Here is a 20,445-nt window from a genome sequence, read left to right on the forward strand (position 1 = left end):
GTCTGTGTCCACAGGGGTGGGTGGCTTGGGTAAGGTCCCCAAGTCAGTGAGGATGTGTGCGTGCGTACTCCGCGTGTGCCTGTCCGCGTCGGCCGTAGGCGGCTAACTGTGGCGAAGCGTCGCCAGGTCGCTGTGTGTGTACCCCGCGTGTGCCGGGTCTGCGCACGTCTGTCCGTGTCCGCGTGGGCCGCTTTCTGTGGCGGGGCGCCCCCGGGTCAGCGCGGGGGTGTGCGCCCCAGCGGGTGCCCAGGGCTTCACCCTCAAGAGCGGGCGGAGCGCCACGTGCGGAGCCCGGGGCGCGTTGCTCTGGGGCGGAGCCAGCCCGGGGCCCCAAGCCCCAGGCCGAGCCCAGGCGGGGCCCGCCCCCGACCCCGCCCCCAGCTCGAGCCCGCGCCGCCCGCGGAGCCCAGGAGCCCGAGCCCAGCCGCGGAGCCGAGACGACGGCGGCGGCGCCCGTGGGATGCGGGGATCGCACCCCCGGGGCCGCTGAGCCTGCGCCCAGTGCCCGGAGCCCCGCGCCGAGCCGAGTCCGCGCCGAGTCGCAGCCGCCCGTTCCGGGGCCCCCGCCGGGGGACCAGCAGGTGAGCGAGCACCCCCGCGCCCGGCAGCCCCGGCCCGGCCGGAACCCCCTCTGCCTGCCGCCGCCCAACTTTCCTCCCCGAGGGTTGGAGCTTCCAACCGCTGGGCGCCCCCTCCCCTGCCCCGGGTTCGCAGGCAGGCTCCCTCCCCCATCTCTGTCCCCGAGGGTCGGTAGGGGAGAAGAAGGGGCGCAGAGCAGCCTGGCTGGAGGGGATCCCCGGGAGCGGGGGGCGTCTGCTAATCGGCGCACGCCCCCTCCCCTTCCCTTTCCTTCCGGGTTTCCCAGTGCGCTGTCGAGGGCCGGGGGAGGGGGAGCTGCGGCTCCGGCTTCCCGGCCGATCCTGGCGCAAGCTCGGGGAAGGTCTGGGATTGGCACCCGGATTCCCGAGGCCAGAGACCCCAAGGTCAGAACAGCGACTAGGCGCGTAGAGAGCGGGGGAACTGACCGGGCAGGGCTGGGAATGGAGGAAGGGGCTATGCCCCCCCCCCCTTTCTCTGGGCCCCGCGGAGCAGTCCGCTGGGGGTGTCCTCTCTGGGGTGAGATCTCTGCCGGTCCTGACCAGGGACAGAGCTATGTGCACCCTGACGGGGGAGAGATCTATGTTGTGTGCCCTGTCTCTGCGCGCTCCGACCGTAAAGAGATCTCTGTGCCCTCTTGACTGCCTAACGGGGACACATCTGGTCTCTGTGAGCCCTTAAGTGGAGAGATCTCCGTGTGCTCTCAACAGGGGAGATATCTGTGCTCTGGGATGGGGAGAGTTCTTTGCCCTCCTAGCTCTGACCCTGGAGGCGGGAGGCCGTTTTCTACTTGTTTTTTGATCGTCTTTGGTGGCGCCCTGGAAGGAAGTAGAGGTGCCTAGCCTTGTGGGGGATGGAGGTGTGGAGAGTGCTGGTGGTGGTGGGATGCTGGGCACAAGGCCCTGGCCTTAGGCCCGCCTTGCAAACACCTGTTGGAGGCCAGTGCACAGCCCCGAATCAGGAAGCCATGGCTGAGGTTGTGGCAGGAGTCGATCTTCTCTCCTTAGTGATTTGAGACCAGCGCGGGTGATGGGATCAGTCTCCTCTCGGGGTTCTGGGCTGCCATTCCATTTCCCCAGCTGTCTCCTCCCATCCTGCTGAGAACGCAGGCACCTCCACTGGGAGGCTAGACTGCCCCGTGGAGACAGGCACTCCACATGACCCCACCGTGCTTGCCACAGCACATCTGCTCTCTCCCTGATTCCCACCATCCCTTCAGGATCCAGAGGGACCCTGAGCGGCAGAGGCCCAGGTCATCAGGAGGCCAGGCCCCTGCTGCTGCCCTCAGCCTCTCCCAGTTAGAATTGGGCAGGTGCATGTGAGTGGGTGGTAATGGAGCTGGAAGGTGGAATGAGGCTGGCACGGGCTGATAGCTCAAGCCCTGCTGCAGTCACAGGAGCGAGGGGAGGGGAGGGTCAGGGAACAGCCAGAGTGCGGAACACAGATTTTACACTAGGATGTTCAGCCCCATGCTGAAATGAGCCTCAGTAACACTATCATCACCACCACATCATGCGGGGGCAGGGGGAAACTGAGGCTGAGAGTGGGTCAAGGACTAATCCAAGGTCACCTAGAGAGTCAGTGGATTGGGGGCCCCATTCGGGGTGAAGATGCCTTGAGATCTACTTTCTGAGAGCCAAATTGACCTAGGACTGATCAAAGAGAATCTGAGCAGAAAGGGAAGTGGCCCTGGGGTGCCAAAAACTAGCATTCAGCCCAGTGTGGCACAGGCAGCTGCTGTGCCTTTGGGGTGCTTTGTCCCAACTCAGTGGTGATTGAAGCCCCTCTGGAAGATTTCCAGGATTGACTCACTCAACATGAAGATGGAGCTCGGAGGAGTGGTAGGAAGTACCAGAGACAACTGGGAGTTGGGGAGAATAAGAGGCTGGTGCTCAGGGAATCCAAGGAGAAGGGAGTCCTGGGGGCAGCCCAGGACAGTGGTAAATAGCAGTCTCTGTTCTGTTCATAGGAGGCTGGTTTCTGCTGACCCTTGGGAAGTTTATTGGAAAAGTGTACAACAATAGAAGTGTGTGCCCATAGCCCACTCAAAAGAGGAGTGATTGCCTTTGGCCAGGAGAGTCAAGGGTATCTATCTAACAAAAATAACTTTCCAGCTGGATTTTGAAGGATGAATAGGAGTTTTCTAGGTAGAGAAGGTACAGTCTAGCCATCAGGACTATCACGTACAAAATCACAGAGATGTGAAACAGTACAATCGTTCAGTGACCCGTTGGGTCCAATGGTGTGAGGAAGAGAAGAGCAAAAGCTAAAGCCAAGGTCACGGTCACGGGGGCCCTTGGAGCTCCGCTCAGGAATTGGGAATTTATCCTCAGTAATGGTACTAAAAATAGCTAACATTCACTGAGTGCTTTCTGCCAGCCAGGCACGGCACTAAGCACTTTATAAGACATCTCGCTGAATCCTTGAATCAACCCTGGAGGCAGACACCATAATAATGACCAATTTGCAGGTGGTGAAACTGAAGGCCCAGAAAGGTTAAGTAACTTGCTCACTGCCACACATCTACTAAGTAGTGGGACTTCAGTTTGAGCCCAGGTGTCAGTATATCTGCTTTGCACTGTGCTACCTCTCCAGGGCAGACCATGGGTGCCGTCCACAGTTTTTCAGTTGAAGGAGAGGGACAGGCAGGTGACCACAGGTGATACAACTTGTGATATTCCAACTTCCTTCCCTGTTAAGGGATATGGCACTCTCCCATCCCCAACATCGGTTGCTCACTAAGTGAGATTCACTGCTGCCGTATCACACGGTGGGGAGTGGGGGAGGGATGGGCAAGTGGAGTTTGCGTTGGCAAGCTTGATGCAGAACAGAGGAGAAGGTGATGGATGTTTCAGGGTCCTGAATGTAGTGCTTCCAGGGAGATGCCGACATCTAGCAGTCAGTTGGAGGGAAGGGTCGAGGGTCCAGGAAGGAGATCTGGGCTGGAGGTAGAAACTTGGAATCGTCCGCAGAGGCTGGTTGTTGGAGCCATGGCAGTGAATTAGATTTTCCAGTGAGAATGCAGACTAGTGGTTCTCAACCCTGGCGATATTAGCATCACTTGGAAAGCTTTTTTAAAAAAATTAATTAATTAATTAATTAATTTATTATTTATTTATTTTTGGCTGCGCTGGGTCCTTGTTGCTGCGCGCAGGCTTTCTCTAGTTGCGGAGAGCAGGGGCCACTCTTTGTTGCGGTGCGTGGGCTTCTCATTGCGGTGGCTTCTCTTGTTGCAGAGCACAGGCTGCAGGCACACAGGGAAAGCTTTTTAAACAAAACCAACCTATGCCCAGGCTCCACCCCCAGAAATTCTAATTCATTTGACTCTGAGGTGAGGCCCAGGCATCAGTAGTCTTGAAGGCACCCAGGTGATCCTAATGTGGAGAAGAGGGTGGGAGAGAAGAGAGTTCAGCCTGGAGCCCTGAGGCACTCTAACACTTGAGGCTGAAGAAGTCTGCAACGGAGGCTGGGAAGGAGCAGTCAGAGAGGTAGGAGGACAGCCAGCAGTGGGAGGTGTCACAGAAAGCACAGAGGGTGCACGTCCCGGGAGTCTCCTGTTTGTGCTGGGAGAGTTAAGAAGATACGTTTTGAGAAGTTCATGGGAAGCTGAAAAAGAATGCATAATTTAAAAAAGAGTGTCCATTAGACTGAGCGACCGTGAGGGTGCTGGTGACCTTGACAACAGAAATTTTCCTCTTGGCACCCACAGAACGTGGTGCTGGGTAGAGATGGATTTTGATGAATGAATGAATGAATGAATGAATTGGTGAGAATGGAATCCAGTTTGGAGTGGGTTGAGGAGTGAGCAGACGGTGAGGATGTGGAGAGAGCATGTGTAGACAGCTCTTTCAAAGAGTTTGATGGTTTAAGAGGGAAGAGAGAGATAGAGGGGAGCTGGGGGCAGGGTGGAGTCGAGGGAGGGCTGTAGGAAGAGCCTGGAGTGGACACTGCAGGCGTGTGCGTCGTGCAGTGCGTCCATGTGCATGAGATTGTGGGGAAGATGCTTTCCCTCACAGGGAGGGCCAGAGGTCTGTGAGTTGAAAGTGTGCCCGTGGGGTCTCAGTTGCTCTGGTTTGTCCAGTGGGCCGGTCAGGAAGGCCTGGGGTGAAATGACTCTTCCTATGAAGCTCTGAGAGGGTGATTTTGATGGCAGGAGCTGTGATTCCTGCTGGGGGCAGGGAGTAGGAAGGAGAGGGAGATTTGCTCTGAGGAGAGAAAAGTGTTCCAGAAAGCCAGTGTCTGAGGATACGATGAGGTCGTCTAGAGCAGGTTTCCAGGAGTAGAGGGCCTGGGCTAAAAGTCCTGTGGCTAAATCCACAAAGGAGACAGAGAAGAGAAGGTGAAGCCAGGGGGCAGCCTGTGGAGAGAGGCTGGACGATGCAGGGAGGGGTCACAGGGGTGGTGAGGCTTCGAAGTGAGCCCAGGATTTGATGCCCACTGCCCTCTGCCAGCCCAGACTGACCTGCGGCAGAGGTCTGAGGCTGAGTTCAGCCTCAGGTGGTCAGAGAGAGCCTGGACAGGACATCCAGCACCTAATCTCTGTCATGGAACATTCTAGAAGCTGTACAATTCAGATACAATAACTGCTCTCATGAAGTTTACATACTGTTGGGAAAGACAGGCTGGGTACCACGAAACAATTAAATACAGAAGATAATTTTAGATTGTGACCGGTGCTATGAAGGAAATAAAACAGGATGATGTGATGGAGAGATGGCAGTGACGCTAGACTGGCTGGTCATGGAAGGCATCTTGAAGGAGGAGACTAAACTGAGACCTGAATAACAAGAAAGAAGCAATCCTGAGGAGATCTGGGGCAAGAATGTCTTGTAAAGAGGGGAATGCCAGTACAAAGGCCCTGAGACAGGGCCAAGCTCCTGAGCAGGGTTGGCTGCTGTGCTGGAGCAAAGGGACTGGGGTGGAGATAGAGAGGTCCCTTGCCTCCATTCCACCTCCCCGCCTCAGTCGTTAGCCCCTTCGGACTGCCCCTTTGCTTATGCACGGCTTACACCACTCACCTCGGGCTGCGCGCGGTTCCTGAGGGTGACACTATATTTAGACACTTCTCCTCTCTGTGGTCCTGGAACATCCTGTGTATTTTTATGATGATCAATATGAGATGGGTGCTATTTATAGAGACCCCAAGTGAATTCCTGGGACCTGGGGCCTTCAAATAGTGGAGGAAATCCAGGACCGGGCTTTTCGGGGGCAGCCACTGCATCTGGCAGAGGATTGGAGCCATCTGATTCACGGACTCTGAAACTCGTATCACCTCCCTTGCCATGCCTGCTTCATCCCATCCCTGCAGAGTTGCCACAGCCGTGGGCTGGGGAGCTTGGATGCCCATAGTCCACCCATCTCCAACTCTGTTTCCTGGAGGGCTATCCAGTGTGCCCCAAGCCCAGCAGAAAATTTCCTTGTGATTGTTAAAACCAGAGTCTGATGGGACAGTTTGTCAATCTCTTGTTCATTCTTCGCTCTGTTTACTGGCAGAAGAGGACTCTCAGAGCCTCCCAGGTTTACCCCACAGGCCAGAGAGAGGTCTGCCCAGGAGTAAATGTGAGGTTGGCATTGGAAGCTTAGCCGTCCCAGTGGGAGGTCAGTGTGGCCCAGAGCAGCCAGGGGAGGCTGCCTGGAGGAGGTGGGATTGGAGCCCAGCCATGGAAGATGCACAGCATTTGGAGAGGTGAAAGGGATCAGATCAAGTTTTCAGGCCTGTTTTCGGAAGAATGTTTATGCTCCGAGGCTGGAGTTCTTTCTCTTTCTCTCCCCTTCAGTTTTTTTTTTTAATTTTTATTTATTTATTTATTTATGGCTGTGTTGGGTCTTCGTTTCTGCGCGAGGGCTTTCTCTAGTTGCGGCAAGTGGGGGCCACTCTTCATCGCGGTGCGCGGGCCTCTCAGTAACGCGGCCTCTCTTGTTGTGGAGCACAGGCTCCAGACGCGCAGGCTCAGCAATTGTGGCTCACGGACCTAGTTGCACCGCGGCATGTGGGATCTTCCCAGACCAGGGCTCGAACCCGTGTCCCCTGCATTGGCAGGCAGATTCTCAACCACTGCGCCACCAAGGAAGCCCCTCCCATTCAGTTTTTCTTCTGATTAAATCTCCCAGGGAGACAGTGGAAAGTCACGTCCCCACAGAGGTATTAGCTGAGTGGAAGGACGAAGCTGCTCTCACGGAGTCTGTGTGGGCCCAAGAAGATGCCTCACCCCCTTGGAGATCCCGCTGTCGTCATCTGCAAGGGTTTTCACCCCCCTCCTTACAGCCCTGAGAGGCCAAGGGCTGGTACTGGTCACCCCATAGGCTCAAGGTCACACAGGCATGCAAGTGGCACTAAGCCCAGAGCCAGTGACTCCCTGCCCCACCCAGGCCTTGCCCAGGTAGTCCCCGTGCTTTCTGGGAATGGATCTTGAACAGTAGAAAGGCTCTTCGTGGCATCAGGAGGGTGGTAAACACCTTTCTGGCGGGTATTGATTCCTTGAAGGCCTGTGTGAAGGAAGGACCTGGCTCAAGAGGCAGTTCTCAGAGAGACAGCAGAGCAGGGAGGGTAATCTGGCTTGAAGTACCAACTCAGTTCTCAGGCTACCTTAGCATCCCTCCCTCTGGGCTGGCCTGGGAGGTGCCCGGGAGGATCTAAGATGAGGGGCAGGGGGAGATCAGACCATGGGAGGGACCAGCCCAGCCCAATCAATACCTCCTGCCTGGCCATCAAAGTCCCAGCCTCATCAACCTGGGCCAATAGCACAGAAGTGGTCCAAAGAGCCCCTCAGAGCCCACGTGCCCTCCCTCTGCTGCCTGCCTCTGGGTCTTTTCCTGGGAAGAATCCCAGCCCTGGGTCCATTCCCTGCTGGGCCCAGGGCCCCACCCAAGGGACACCCTACTGGTGTGTGGGTGCAGGGAGGCTGAGCGACAGAGGCCTGCGCACCACGGCCAGACTTGAGCAGTAGAAGACACAGGAGCTCAGCCGGCCATTTGCGGCGCCGACCCTGCCACCGTGCTGGGTCACAAGCAGCACAGACTGCCAGTGAAATAAAGCGACAGCTAGTTGATAACAAAACTGGAAACGTAAGGAAGGCCCCCACTCACTTGCTGGGCCTGGGTGCTTATTAGGTGTGTAATTGCTGAGTTTCCATTTCAGGAAATGTCTGAGGGAAGGAGAGAAAAAAACTCCCTAAGGATCCCCTGGGGCCGAGTGTCCCCAGAGACTGCTGGACTTCGGGTCCCTTCCAGCCCTCAAGTTTTATGATTGAATTAAGGACTTGTCCCCAGATGGTTCACTTGTGTTCCCAGTGTATTGCACAAGTAACTTAAATGGCACTCACTGACAAATAAAAAGTAAAATTCTCAAAAGCCTTATGTTAAGTAAGAACAGCTGACACACAAGAGCCCATACCGTATGATTCCATGTATAAGAAGTTCCAGAACAGGCAAAACTAATCTATGGTGATAGAAGTCAGAAAAGTTGACTGGAAAGGGACAGCGGGTAACCATCTTAATTGGCGTGGTAGTGACATAGGCGTGTACATTTATTAAAACTCATCCAGCTGTACACCTAAAATCTGTGCATTTTCTTGTATATGTATTATACCTCAATTTAAAAGAGTATCAGGGCACAAGGGTTGCACATTTGGCTATACTGTGTCATGGACACTTCTGCCATGTGGACTTTGTGGATTAGTGGATTGGCTTATCCCTCTGGGGGCTAAATGACCCTGTAGCATAGGGCGCCTAGGTTTCTCTGGGCGCATTTCTGTCTCCTTCAGTGCACACAGTAGGTGCCCCAAAAATGCCTAGGTTGCCGTGGCATCTGTGCAGTTCCGCTGCGGAACCTTTTTTCAGCCCAGGGAAGGTGATTTGGAAGGAACTGGGCTGGAGAGAGACTTGGGATGCTGATTGCTGTCTCAGAGGCACCTCTGTTCCAGGAGGGTGTTTCCTGGGCCACAAGTGGACACCTTTCTGGCCCGATTGTATGTATTGTGTGGGTGTAGCTCTACAGGGTCTGGGGCAGAAGTGCCCGAGGCTGACTGAGCCAGCTCTTCAACTTCTGGGCTCTGTGGTCTCAGAATAGTAGATCATCCAGGTCTCCACCCAGGAGACCCAGGGCCCAAGCAGCTCTGACAGCTCAGAGCTGCTCAACACATTATACCTCCCTTAGTCATGGAGCGGTACAGGGCATTTGGAGGAAGACTCAGGCTTGGGGGAAGGGGGTGCTGTGTGCTGGGTGGAAGGGGCCCTACATGACCTGGGGAATTTGTGTTTCCCCTGGCCTGGCACCAAAACACCACTGAACACTCAGATGAGATGATGGGATGAACTGCCACTTCCCAGCCCCCAGGTCCCCATCCTTACAATGGGGAAGGGGGATGAAAAGGCAGGAAGGAGGCTTGGGCTGAGTTCAGGGCTCAGGTCAAAAGTGCCCCTCCCTCCATACAGCTCTTCCATCAGCTCCCAGTCCAGAAGGGGGCCTGGTCTCAGGGACCCCCTTTTCACCCCTGCCTGGAGAATCACTTCAGCAGAGCAAGAGCGTGAGGTTTTACTGTCAGCTGAATTAGCCTCGGCTTCAGCCTGACTGTTGGAATAAATGAGATGCAAATGTATGTAAATGAGGGCATTCCCGGCTTCTGGGGTGGGTGTGTTCACCTCTGGGAGGGATGGGGATGATTCTGCAGGACTTCCCGGGATTGCTGGGGGCTGGGATGGCAGCTAGAGAAGGAAAGCCCCTTCATGATGCCTCTCCCCCTTCCCGAGTTCTGGGGTCCAGACTGGACAGGGTTAATGCCTGTGCAGCCTCAAAGGAGAGGAGCCTGCAGGGAGCCGGTTAGCTGAGGCCCTGCACAAACAGGGACGTGCCAATGTGCCTTTGATCTGGGAGCAGGGACCTGAATGCACAGGCCGGCGAGCACCAGCTGGCACCCCCGCTGAGCCTTTGTCCAAGCGGTTACCCCGGGAGAGCCAGGACTGTGCATATAATTGCCTGGGCAGGAGGGATGGCCTGAAACACACTGTCGACCCCTCCCCTTCCCCCCACCCCCTACCATCCCAACCTGTGGCTGGAGCCAGCACAGCCACCCACAGCAAAGGCCAGAAACCAGGGTGGCTCTCCTCCACCCATCCCCACCCTCCAACCCTCCTTCCACCCATCCCCACCTTCCAGCCCTCCTCGCCTCCATTTTCTGCTCCTTCCCCTCCCCCACATCCAGGCTAGCCTGAGGCCCAGCCCCAAAGCAGGTGGAGTTCTGTAAGGGTTTAGGGCCCCGTGGCTGGAACTCTACGACAGTGCCATCCAATAGAGATATAATTTGAGTTACAAATGCAAGTCACATATGCAATTTAAAATTTTCTACTAGCTGCATTTTAAAAAGTAAAAAGAAACAGGTGAAACTAATTTTAATATATTTTATTTCACCCAGTACATATATCCAAAATATGATCAGTTTAAATTTTAATCGATATTTAAAAGTTAATAATGAAATAGGTGACATTCTTTATCATGCTAAGCCTTCCAAACCAGTGTGGATGTAACAACAGCACATCTGGATGGGCACTAGCCACCTGCCAGGTGCTCGCTAGCCACAGGTGCAGAGTGGCTTTCCTATGGGACTGGGCAGCTCTACCTGGTGTGGAGAGCTGGAGAGAAAACCGCTGTCAGAGAAAATGCTGACTCCGGGCAAGGACAGAAATTGGCCAGGTCTCCCTGGGACCATCTGGCCATACAGGCTGCGAAGAGGGAGGACCAGCCTCAGAGGAGGCTGATGGGCCGGCTCTTAGCTTTGGAGCGAGGATCACAGACATACTCAGCCCAGGTGGGCAGGCCACAGATGGCCCTGACCCTTCCTCCCTGCTCTCCATGTCCTCAGAGGTGGGAGGCAATGTCATGCAGTGGTTAGGCTTAAGGCCTGGCTTCAGACAGACTGAAGCATCAGATTTCCCATCTGTACAATGGGGATAATAACATCCCCTCTTCCTAGGATTGTTATAAGGATGGAATGAGCGCAGTCCCAGGCACATAATGAGCAAGTGATGCTGCTGGGATGACCCACCCCAGCTCATGGTTGAGGAAACGGAGGTCCAGAAGGGGGGGAGGGAGAGTGGTAATAACGTTGTCCCAAGGTCACAGTGTGGGTTAGTGGCTGGGCAGTAGGAAGGTTAATCTGGCACTCATTCATTCATGTATTCATTCCTTCATTCATCAGGTCCTTATAGGCACCTCTCTGGGGCCAGACTGTGCTTTGGGAGCTCAGGACACAGCCAGAGGGAGAGGCAGATGTGGAAGCAAATTACTCTACCCTGTGATGAAGCCAGTATAGGAATGCAGTGTGCCAGCAACGCAGAGAAGGGAAGGGCCAGCCAGGTGGGGAGGACTGGTGTGGGCAGCGACAAGGTTTTTCAGAGAAGGGTCTTCTGAGCTGGATTTCTAAGGAGAAAAAGAATGGCAACAATAGCCACAATGATTATAGCAAATGACACTCATTGAACACTTTCTGTGTGCCGAGCATGTGCAAGTATTAATACACTTATGCCTCAGAACATCCCTGTGACATAGGTACTATAATTAACCCCATTTTACCTATGGGAAAACTGAGGTAGAGAACCATCAGTTAACTTGCCCAAGAACATACAAGTGGCCAGGACCCAGGTTCACACAGGCAGTCTTGCTTCCAAGCCATAGCCCTAACCATGCCCCTATCCCGCATAGGACTAGGAAGTCTTCCAGAGATACAGGGGTGAGCAGACCTGGTCACAGGGCTGGGTTCTCTGGCCCAGGGCCTTTCCTCATTGCCAATCTCAACAAGACCGAGTAGAAATTTCCTTAAAATCTACCGTACTCCCTTTAATGATGACTTTTCCCCCTTTCTTGTCATCACACCTGTTGATTTGGGACCCATCACCTAGGGAAGAAAAGTATCCTAAGAAGTCATTTGTAGGGCCATGTACACAGTGGGTGCTGATTAAATGTTCACTGAGTCATTAAAATGAGTCTATGGGTTGGGGTGTTGATTAGTTTCAATGGGTTCTCCTCAAGGGAGAAATGAAATGGCTCCTGATACTCCTCACACCTGTGGGGAGTGAGCCCCTGCTTCAGGGCCACCCACACCCTCTCCCTGAGCCCTCAGGACTGAGGGGCAGTGGAAGGGTACAGGTGGAACTAGTGCCCAGGGTGGTGGGTGCTCCAGCCTGAGGTCACCTGGACTGCAGGGTGGGAAGGAGGTGCCCAGAGCAGAGGAAGCTGGCAGAGATTTTCTAGGAAGCCAGGGAATCACTTCCACAGACCTCTTTGAATAAATTTACATGGCAAAGAATATTCTTCGCCTGTTGTGTTCCAGAGGCTCTGATTCCAAGGCGACCAAAATGCCAGACGTGACTCAGGAACTGCCTTCAGGAGCCGGGAGGGGAGTGGGCAGGAAGGGGCTGCAAGGAGGGGTTAGGCTGGAGTCTGGTCCCTGCTCACCCCAGGGATGGCCAACTGGCCTGGTTTGTCCAGGACTGAAGGGCATCTGGGATGCAGGAATTTTAGTGCTAAAACCAGGGAAGTCCTGCGCGTCCCTCCTCCACCCCAGCACTGCATGGCTGCACTGCAGGCTGCCGGGCTGTCGTGTCCCGTGTCACGGCATTGTAACCACCATTGACTGAGCACCAGCTGTGTGCCCTGTGCATTCAGGAGATCGTCTTTCAGGAGGAGACAAAAAGATGAGACAGTCTAGGGGGGTCCAGTTTCTGGTGTGAACAGTCCATATTCTCCCCCCACAGCATTTCCGCCCTGATGTGAATTCCCACACCTACAGGCCAGTGACTCAGAGGAGGGGGGACCCAGCCTTGCCCTAAGATCAGGTTTCCAAGATGTTTGGGGACACCAGACCCACGCTACCAAGTGTCAGAGAGCAGCCGAGGCCAGGAAGAGATCCAGGGCTGGATGTGGGGCTCAGCCTCCTGACCCAGAGGAGGGAGGTCAGTGTGGGTGGGCAATCAGAGAGGGCGTCCTGGAGGAGGTGGCGTAGTGAGGGGAGCATGAGGTGGCTCTGCCGTTGCACAGCGCATGGACAGTGTTTGGCAATGTCTGAACTAAGGAGTGGTGGGAGCTGCACATGGTGGGTGGAGGGAAAGAGGGAGGAGGCCGGTGGCAATGGGATCAGACTGGTCCCAGCTGGGGCCAGGAGGCTCATCCCAGGGCCGTGGCCTTGGGGATGGAGGCCTGATGTTTGGTGGAGCTGGGGAATTGTGGCCAGTGTCAGAGGAAACGGTGTCAGGAGGAGCCAGTTTGAAAAGGACAGTTCACAGTTTGCTCCCAGTAACTCTCAGGAGCCAGCAGAACTGAGGGAGAGATGCAGCCAGTAACAGAAGCTGATGAACTTGAGACAAGATGGAGTAGGGGGTCCCTAGAGCTCAAGGGACACTGATAGGACAGGGGAAACTGGCCCAAGAAGAGGGATCATCTGGAAGAAGCTGTCCTAGCCTGGGGAGCAGGTGTAGGGCTGGTACAGATGGAGAAGCTGGTGCAGATGGAGAAGCTGGTGCAGGTGGAGAAGCTGGTGAAGGTGGAGAAGCTGGTGCAGGTGGAGAAGCTGCTACAGGTGGAGAGACTGTTGCAGATGGAGAAGCTGGTGCAGGTGGAAAAGCTGGTACAGATGGAGATGCTGGTACAGATGGAGAGACTGTTTCTGGTGGAGAAGCTGGTGCAGGTGGAGAGGCTGTCCTGCGTGAGGGTGAGAGTCATGGGGTGCCGGCATCTAGAAGAGTATGATCTTTGTGTGATCTTTGAATCAAATCTCATCCAGGCTCCCCTACATGATGGAGCTGTGTGAGATAGAGGCTCCTTGCACTTCCCCAGCCAGAAGTGGGTCCTCCCTGCAAAGCTGGGGGCCTGCCCTCCCAGGCCTGAGGGGTATGGCTGGGCCTGAGCCTGGAGTGTCCTCAGATCTACCCCGATCTCTCCTTACCCTGGCATCACCGGAAAGCTTGCAGCCAGGGCTCAGCCCATCTCTGCCTCAACAGGGCGTGGGCCCTGAGCTGCTGAAGGAAGGGCAGGGCCAGAGCCAGGTGCAGGCATCGAGAGAACAAGGGAGAAAACGGATCCCACCCACCCACAGTGAGCCACCTGTGGGAACCCAGAGACAAAGGACGCTCTTGGCAGGTTTACTTTGGAACCTGAAGCTGCCTGGCTGCTGGGGAGCAGGGAGCTTCATCTGGAATCTGGTTTCACAAACTGCCGAGTCCCAGGGCTTCTGGTGCCCTGCTGGAGACCAGCTGGGGCAAGACCCTTCCGAGGACCCAGGGCCCCGTCATTGGGGCTTCGTTATTACTATATTAAATAATAATATCTAATAAGTGTTGTAATTTTGAAGTAGCCATGGCATTAATGATATTTGAGATACTGCAGCCCCTGTAATGGAACAGGGAAATAGCTGCATTTCTACTGGTCACAGGTATCGCTAACACTTCCATCTTGCTGCCTACATTCATAATGGAAGGAAATGTTAAATTTCAGGTAGAGGTTAATGAGAATGAGATGCAATTCCCCCCGAATTTTTTCCCCATCACTCCAAGAGGTCTGTTAGGTTCCTCTGAGCTGCAGAGACAAACAAAGCTAGTCTCCTGACTGTTAGCAGTCGGGGGAGTGGTTATCCAATTGCTGACTAGAGGGGAACCCCAGTCAGAGGGACTGGAAATTATCTATTTCTTGACCTGGGTGCTAGTGACTGGCTGAGTTCAGTTTGTGGAAATTCATCCACCTGTGTGTACACTTAGGATTTGGGCACCAATCTGTATGAACAGTTGACTTCAATACAAATTTTAAAAGCAACTCTACCAGAACAGATGTATATGCAGGTGCAAGCTTGCGTGCACACACACACACACACACACACACACGCCGCTATGTACCAGGGGCCCTAGGTCCATGGGTGTCCACATGTCTCCAGAACCCTAGCAGGCATGTGGACACAGATGGATACAGTAAGACAGAGAACACTATTTTTAGGAAATAATTCCAAGTAAAAGAGGAGGCTTCCTGGTTTACAGGACTAGTGATTGCTCACAGTGGAGAGGATTGCCCTGCAAGGAAGGGGCTGCTGTCATCCAGGCTGTCTTGTTTTTTGTTTTTTAATAAAAAGAATAATGACTTTATTGTTTTCGAAAAAATAAGATCATCATAAACAATTCAAAACTGAAGAAAAGCACGAAGAAGAAAGTTTAAAATTACCTAAACTTCCACCAGCCAAGGAAAAAAAGTCACCATTCACATTTGGTGATGAGTATTACAGACGCCTCTCTTTGTTCACGCAAAGATGGAGGTAGACAGGGACAGGCTTTTATTAAATAGGGACCTACTCCTTCACCTGCTGTTTTCTTTTTTTAGAAATTCACGTTCTTTTTATTTATTTATTTATTTATTTATGACTGTGTTGGGTCTTCGTTTCTGTGCGAGGGCTTTCTCTAGTTGTGGCAAGCGGGGGCCACTCTTCATCGCGGTGCGCCGGCCTCTCACCATCGCGGCCTCTCTTGTTGCGGAGCACAGGCTCCAGATGCGCAGGCTCAGTAATTGTGGCTCACGGGCCCAGTTGCTCCGCGGCATGTGGGATCTTCCCAGACCAGGGCTCGAACCCGTGTCCCCTGCATTGGCAGGCAGATTCTCAACCACTGTGCCACCAGGGAAGCCCCAACCTGCTGTTTTCAACAAAGATGTTCCTTTAACTTTACTGGAGTGAACCAGAAGAACAAGAGGCTGAAGAATGGGGTAGTTCTGACGGTGTCTGTCCTGGGGCCTCTCTCCTCTGGCTTCCCTTCACACATTCCGTGCTGCATCTCCCTAGGGACCAGAGGCGCCCTTTTGAGACCTGGCTGTGTTGTGTTTGCTCACTGTTTACCTGTTACCTGGCCATGTGCCTACTTCACGGTGATTGGAGCCTGGGCCCTTGGCGGAGTGTGTGCAGGGGTCGGGGTGGCAGCCGCTCATTGGGGTCATTGGTGACATGTATCCCAGGAGTCAGATCAAGGCAGAGCTGGTCTTTGACGGAAAGGGATTCTGTCCTGGCAGAGATCTCCAACAGGTGCCTGGCCCTGCCCAGGTTTGATGTAATTAGTGACACGGCCTCCCCCTCCCGGTGGCAGTGGCGTCCCAGTCAGGAGCTACGCCGACCACATCCTGTTTTGGTGGGGCAGTCGGGTACACATTCTCTGGCCTCCGTATCAGAGTCAGAGCCTGTTCACACCAGGTCCTGGATCATCTGAGGCCACCGGGGGCCACATTCTCCCGGTTTGGTGTCACAAGAGGCTGCCGGCTGGACGTCCTAGCGGAAGCGTGGTCACCATTTTCTGGTTCTGCTATTACTCGAGATGGGCCCTGGTTTGTTCAGACTCAGGAGGAGGGGAGTGAGTGGAGGCATGAGGAGTCTGGGATGCTCCGTCAGCATTTCCCATCTCTGGAAGGATGCCTCACTCTGGGGATTTCTTTGAGATCCTCTCAGGGGGCTCTGTGGCAGTTGTGTACACAGCTCTGCGGTGCCAACATCTGGATGGCAGCTGCCACGTTGTTACCCAGCTGTTTCCAAAAACCTGCAGGACTTGCCTGGGCCTCGGTGAGCAGATCCAGATACCCCCTCAGTGGCCAGATGTTGGAACCTCTGTGCCCCAGGTGAAGTCTGGGCACCCTCCCCCACGCAGGTGCGTGGTGCTGTGGGAAGACCAGACAGAATGTCCCCCACCCTCTGGTCCCACCACTCAGGCCGAGGATCTGCCTGGAAAAGAAGCCCAGAGTTGGGACCTTGGCCCAGGAGGGCTCTGATCACCCTCCTAGGGTCCCAGGGTTTCCTGTAGAGGAGACAAGCTGAGAGGAAGGGCAGCAGTGGGTACCTCCTAACGCCCTTGCCCCTCCTCTACGTATTCGTCATTCATTCCATCCTTCATTTGTTCAGGACCAACCCGGCCAGAGATCTGAAATAAAAAGGTGACAGGCCCCCTTCCTGCCCCATGGAGTGTCCCCCTCAGCCCAGGGTGTGTCGGCATCAGTTGTGAGAAGTGTCTCAAAGTGGGCTTGGTTAAGGAACCAACAGGTGTGAGTGTGCCCTTTTGTATCGAGTGGGGTAGAATGAAGGGTCCCCAGTGACCCAGTCACTCGTGCCTACTTGCATTCAAACGTTCTCATTGGGATGGGAAAGGGAGGAGTGACCCTCCTGCGGGTTCCCATGCATTCCCTGCAGCCTGGAGGGCTCTGGGTTTGCCCAGGCCGGCATCCGCCAAGTGTGCCTGTGGAGAGGTGGAGAGCATCTTTGCCAAGATGCTGGTCCTTCCCTCCACCAGCCCAGCCACTCCCCCCAGGTCTGGCCACCCTGCCCCCTGGCCGTGGGCGCAGCATCAGCCCCATGTCTGTGTCTTTCAGCTTCCCTGCAGGCAGCGTGAGGACAGCCTGTGCCCCAGAAGCAGGATGAGAAGATGGCAGACTTCCTGTTACCTCGGGGCACCAGCCGCTTCCGCAGGTTCACCCGGGAGTCTCTGGCGGCCATCGAGAAGCGCATGGCGGAGAAGCAGGCCCGAGGTTCGGCCGCCTCGCAGGAGAGCCGAGACAGGCTGCCCGAGGAGGAGGCTCCCCAGCCCCAGCTGGACCTGCAGGCCTCCAAAAAGCTGCCGGATCTCTATGGCAACCCACCCCGAGAGCTCATTGGGGAGCCCCTGGAGGACCTGGACCCCTTCTATAGCACCCAAAAGGTGACTGCTGCCCACCCCCGCCCCACCTCCCTGCAGCATCCCTGTCAACGCAGCAGGCAGCGAGAGGGCCTCGCCTCCATACGGGGCTCTGTTTGGGGTTGGCTTCCCTGGGCCTTGGGAGGGTGAGTCATTAGTGATCTATATTCCAATCACCTTAATGTTAGAGTTCCGGAATAAAAGGCCAGAATCATGCAGCCTGAGATGGTTTGGTGCTATGAAAGAAAGAGCAGGCAGCCACACTTGAAATCTTGCCTCCCTGTGGAGTATCTACTTTGGGAATCATCTGTGGTTAGATTCTCACCCCTGGAGGACTCCTCCCGGTCCCGTGGTATGTGTGAATTGGAGTCGGGCCCTGAGTCCAATTTGGGCCCCGGAGCACAGCATGTGATCCCTCTCCTAACCAGAGACAGCATGTAGCCCCCATCCCCCGCCCCACGGAATTTGCTAGGCACTGGCTGTGTAATGACAGCTTAGGCTGGGGGCCACGGCAGCAGCATCCTGGGCCTTGTGGGCTGGTGATGGGGCTATGACGGCCAGTGGGAAATCTGAGAGGGGTAGGGAGGGGTGGTTCTGCCATTGTCCCTCCTGAGTATAGGGAGAGGAAGGGGCTTTTGTCCACTAGGGCAGGGTAACTCAGGCTGCCTCAGGCGTGGATTTCTACCCAGGAGGTCAATTCCCCCATCTGGGTCCCCTGCCCTGGCCTCATCTCTCAGGACCGTGTGCTCAGCCCTGCACCCAGCCAGACCACGGGCACGCAGGGCTCCTGCAGAGGCCTGCTCCCCACCCCAGCTGCCCACACTTCGGGCCTCACTGCCAGAAGAAGGTGGGTTTGAATTTGGGGGAGGCCTTTCCCCAAAAGGCTGGGTGCCGAGGCGGATGGTTCCTGCCCACATCACTGCAGTTGGTCCAGGGCTTAGGAAGCACTGAGGAAGTGAATGGAGCACCTGGCGGGTATGAGTGTTGCGTGTCAGTGTCACCAGGCGTCTGAGTTGTGTGCCACTGTGCATTGAGACGGCATTCAGGAGACCAGGAGTCTGAGGGTGGGAGAGGTGCCGATTGTCTCCGTGTGTGCAGGCACTTGTGAGTGGGTAGGTGGAAGGAAAGCCCACCCAGGCTATATGCACAGGTGGGAAAAGAGACCTTGAACCTGGTCTCGATTCCCCCCGCCACCCCGAGTTCGAGTGACTCAAGCTGGGTTAAGGTGGGGGCCTCGGGCCACGGTTGGGGTCAGAGTTAGACTAGACATTGGGATTAGTCAGGTTGGGTGGGCCTAGGTCCTGGTTGGTCAGAGCTGGAAGTGAGAATTAGGGTCGGGTTAAGACTGCAGCTGGGGACGAATCAAGGTTTGAGTGGTGCATCAAAGTGGCGATGGGGTTGAAGTTAGCTGGGACAGGCACGGGGACCCAGCTGAGAGTAGGCCAAGGCTGGGCTGGGCTTTGGGGGGCTGGTGGCAGTTGAGCCTGGTAGGAGTCAGGGACACTCTCCTGTCCCTGTGATCGGGGACACTTGAGTGGTGGCCCCAGGTAGGATTCTGGTCTCTAACCTCCTGTCTCTCCTTGCTGACCCCCGGTCACATTGCCTGCAGCCCCACCGGGTGATGCAGGCACCACAGCAGAACTTTACGTCCTCATCTATCTGGTCAACTTGTCTCCCCAGCCCCGAGTAAATAGAACCTTATCTCAACAGCTCAGCCCTTGGAGAAGCACAGCCCCAGGCTATGCCACCTCAGCTGCACCCGCTGAGCCAGGGCAGGGACAATGTACTGCTGTCCTCAAGGGCGGCATCTGGCTCAAATGCCCACTCGATGTGCTCGTGGCTCAGCCTCCAGCACCCATTGTCCACTCCCATGCCCCGTTGTGCTGTGTAGATAGAATCTTCTGGAAGCGTGGGGAGCGAGTTTACCCTGGGCTGCACATGATCCCCCGAGGAAGACACTAGGTCGTGTCCTCTGGGGTCAGGTGGGGCTGCCATGTGTCTGGACCCCAGGAGACACGGTCCCCGGGAAAGCTTCTCTCTCCTGGGCTGGGCTCTGCATTTTCCTCATCCCTACTCTCACCCATTAGTCCTCCCTGCTGACCCAGCTTCCTTATCAGACCCTCACTCCTCAGTGGGCCTCGTGGGGAAGCACAGAGGGGTCAGAAGGGAGAGGGGAAGGAGGGGGCATCAGCTGGGTCCTGGCCTCCGCTATGATAACAGCTCGGCTAGGATCATGAAAGGCCTCTTCTGGCTGGGACTGTAATTTTCAAGCGAAACTAAATCCACCCAACCTGACAATCCCTTAAACTTGATCTTGTCCCACCCCAGCCCTGGGTGACCCAGCAAGGGTCCACTCACCTGCCAAATGTGCCAACTGCCCCTACCCCCAACCTCTCCCTCAGGCCCTCTCCTCTTCCTCTCACCCTACACTTTCTCCAGAGTTCTAGGGCTCTGAGCCAACAGCTGCCCCCCAAAAGCCTCTCTCCATAAGGGCCTAGGGGCCGCCACCCGACCTAAAGCAGCTCTCCATCCACAGACCTTCATCGTCCTGAACAAAGGCAAGACCATCTTCCGGTTCAGTGCCACCAACGCCTTGTATGTCCTCAGCCCCTTCCACCCCATCCGGAGAGCGGCCATGAAGATCCTGGTTCACTCATATCCTTGGCAGTCTGTCCCCGCTGTGTGGGCCCCAAACAGGGAGGGGGGCGGGTGGTGGAAGGGGCGTTTAGGGCTGAGGGTGGTGCTGATTCCCGGTCGGTCCTCAGACGAGCACACAGTTGTCACCTGGGGGCGGTTGGACATCAGTCTCTCGGACCCCACCCCGAATCTGCATCTGCATTTTAACAAGATTCCAGGGGATCGTGGGCACATGAGAGTTTGGGAGATTCGGCTCTGATTCTTCAGGAGAGAAACGTCCTAGCAGCTCAGCTACTGAGGATCCCAGAAGAAATGAGGCCGATCAGTGTCCCCTGGTTCTGGTCTTGGCTCCACATGTCCCCTCCCACTGCTCCCCCTGGGCCTGCACCTCCCCGCCTACCGGCTGGGACCTCAAGCAGGTCACGGGGGCTCAGCCAAGGAAAAAACGCTTGCCAGTAAAGAGGCCTCTGGTTTATTCACATGTGGGCCTCTTTCGAGGGAGGCATCGCTTGCTTTTTGATTAGGTGTTGACAAAAT

The 20,445-nt window shown here is 55.4% G+C and overlaps 1 protein-coding gene across 1 annotated transcript in view; it reads left to right on the top strand.

Moving 5' to 3' along the window:
• The first annotated feature begins 420 nt into the window (after positions 1 to 420).
• SCN5A (sodium voltage-gated channel alpha subunit 5) overlaps positions 421 to 20,445 on the top strand; it is a 109,382-nt gene continuing 89,357 nt past the window's right edge. Inside the window, exons 1-3 of the mRNA XM_082413717.1 lie at positions 421 to 581; positions 16,970 to 17,295; positions 19,808 to 19,953. Of these exons, the coding sequence (XP_082269843.1) occupies positions 17,023 to 17,295; positions 19,808 to 19,953 (419 nt within the window). The 5' untranslated portion in view covers positions 421 to 581; positions 16,970 to 17,022. The remainder of the gene's footprint in view (positions 582 to 16,969; positions 17,296 to 19,807; positions 19,954 to 20,445) is intronic.

Source organism: Balaenoptera physalus (assembly GCF_965194825.1).
Source record: "Balaenoptera physalus genome assembly, chromosome: 11".
NCBI lineage: Eukaryota > Metazoa > Chordata > Mammalia > Artiodactyla > Balaenopteridae > Balaenoptera > Balaenoptera physalus.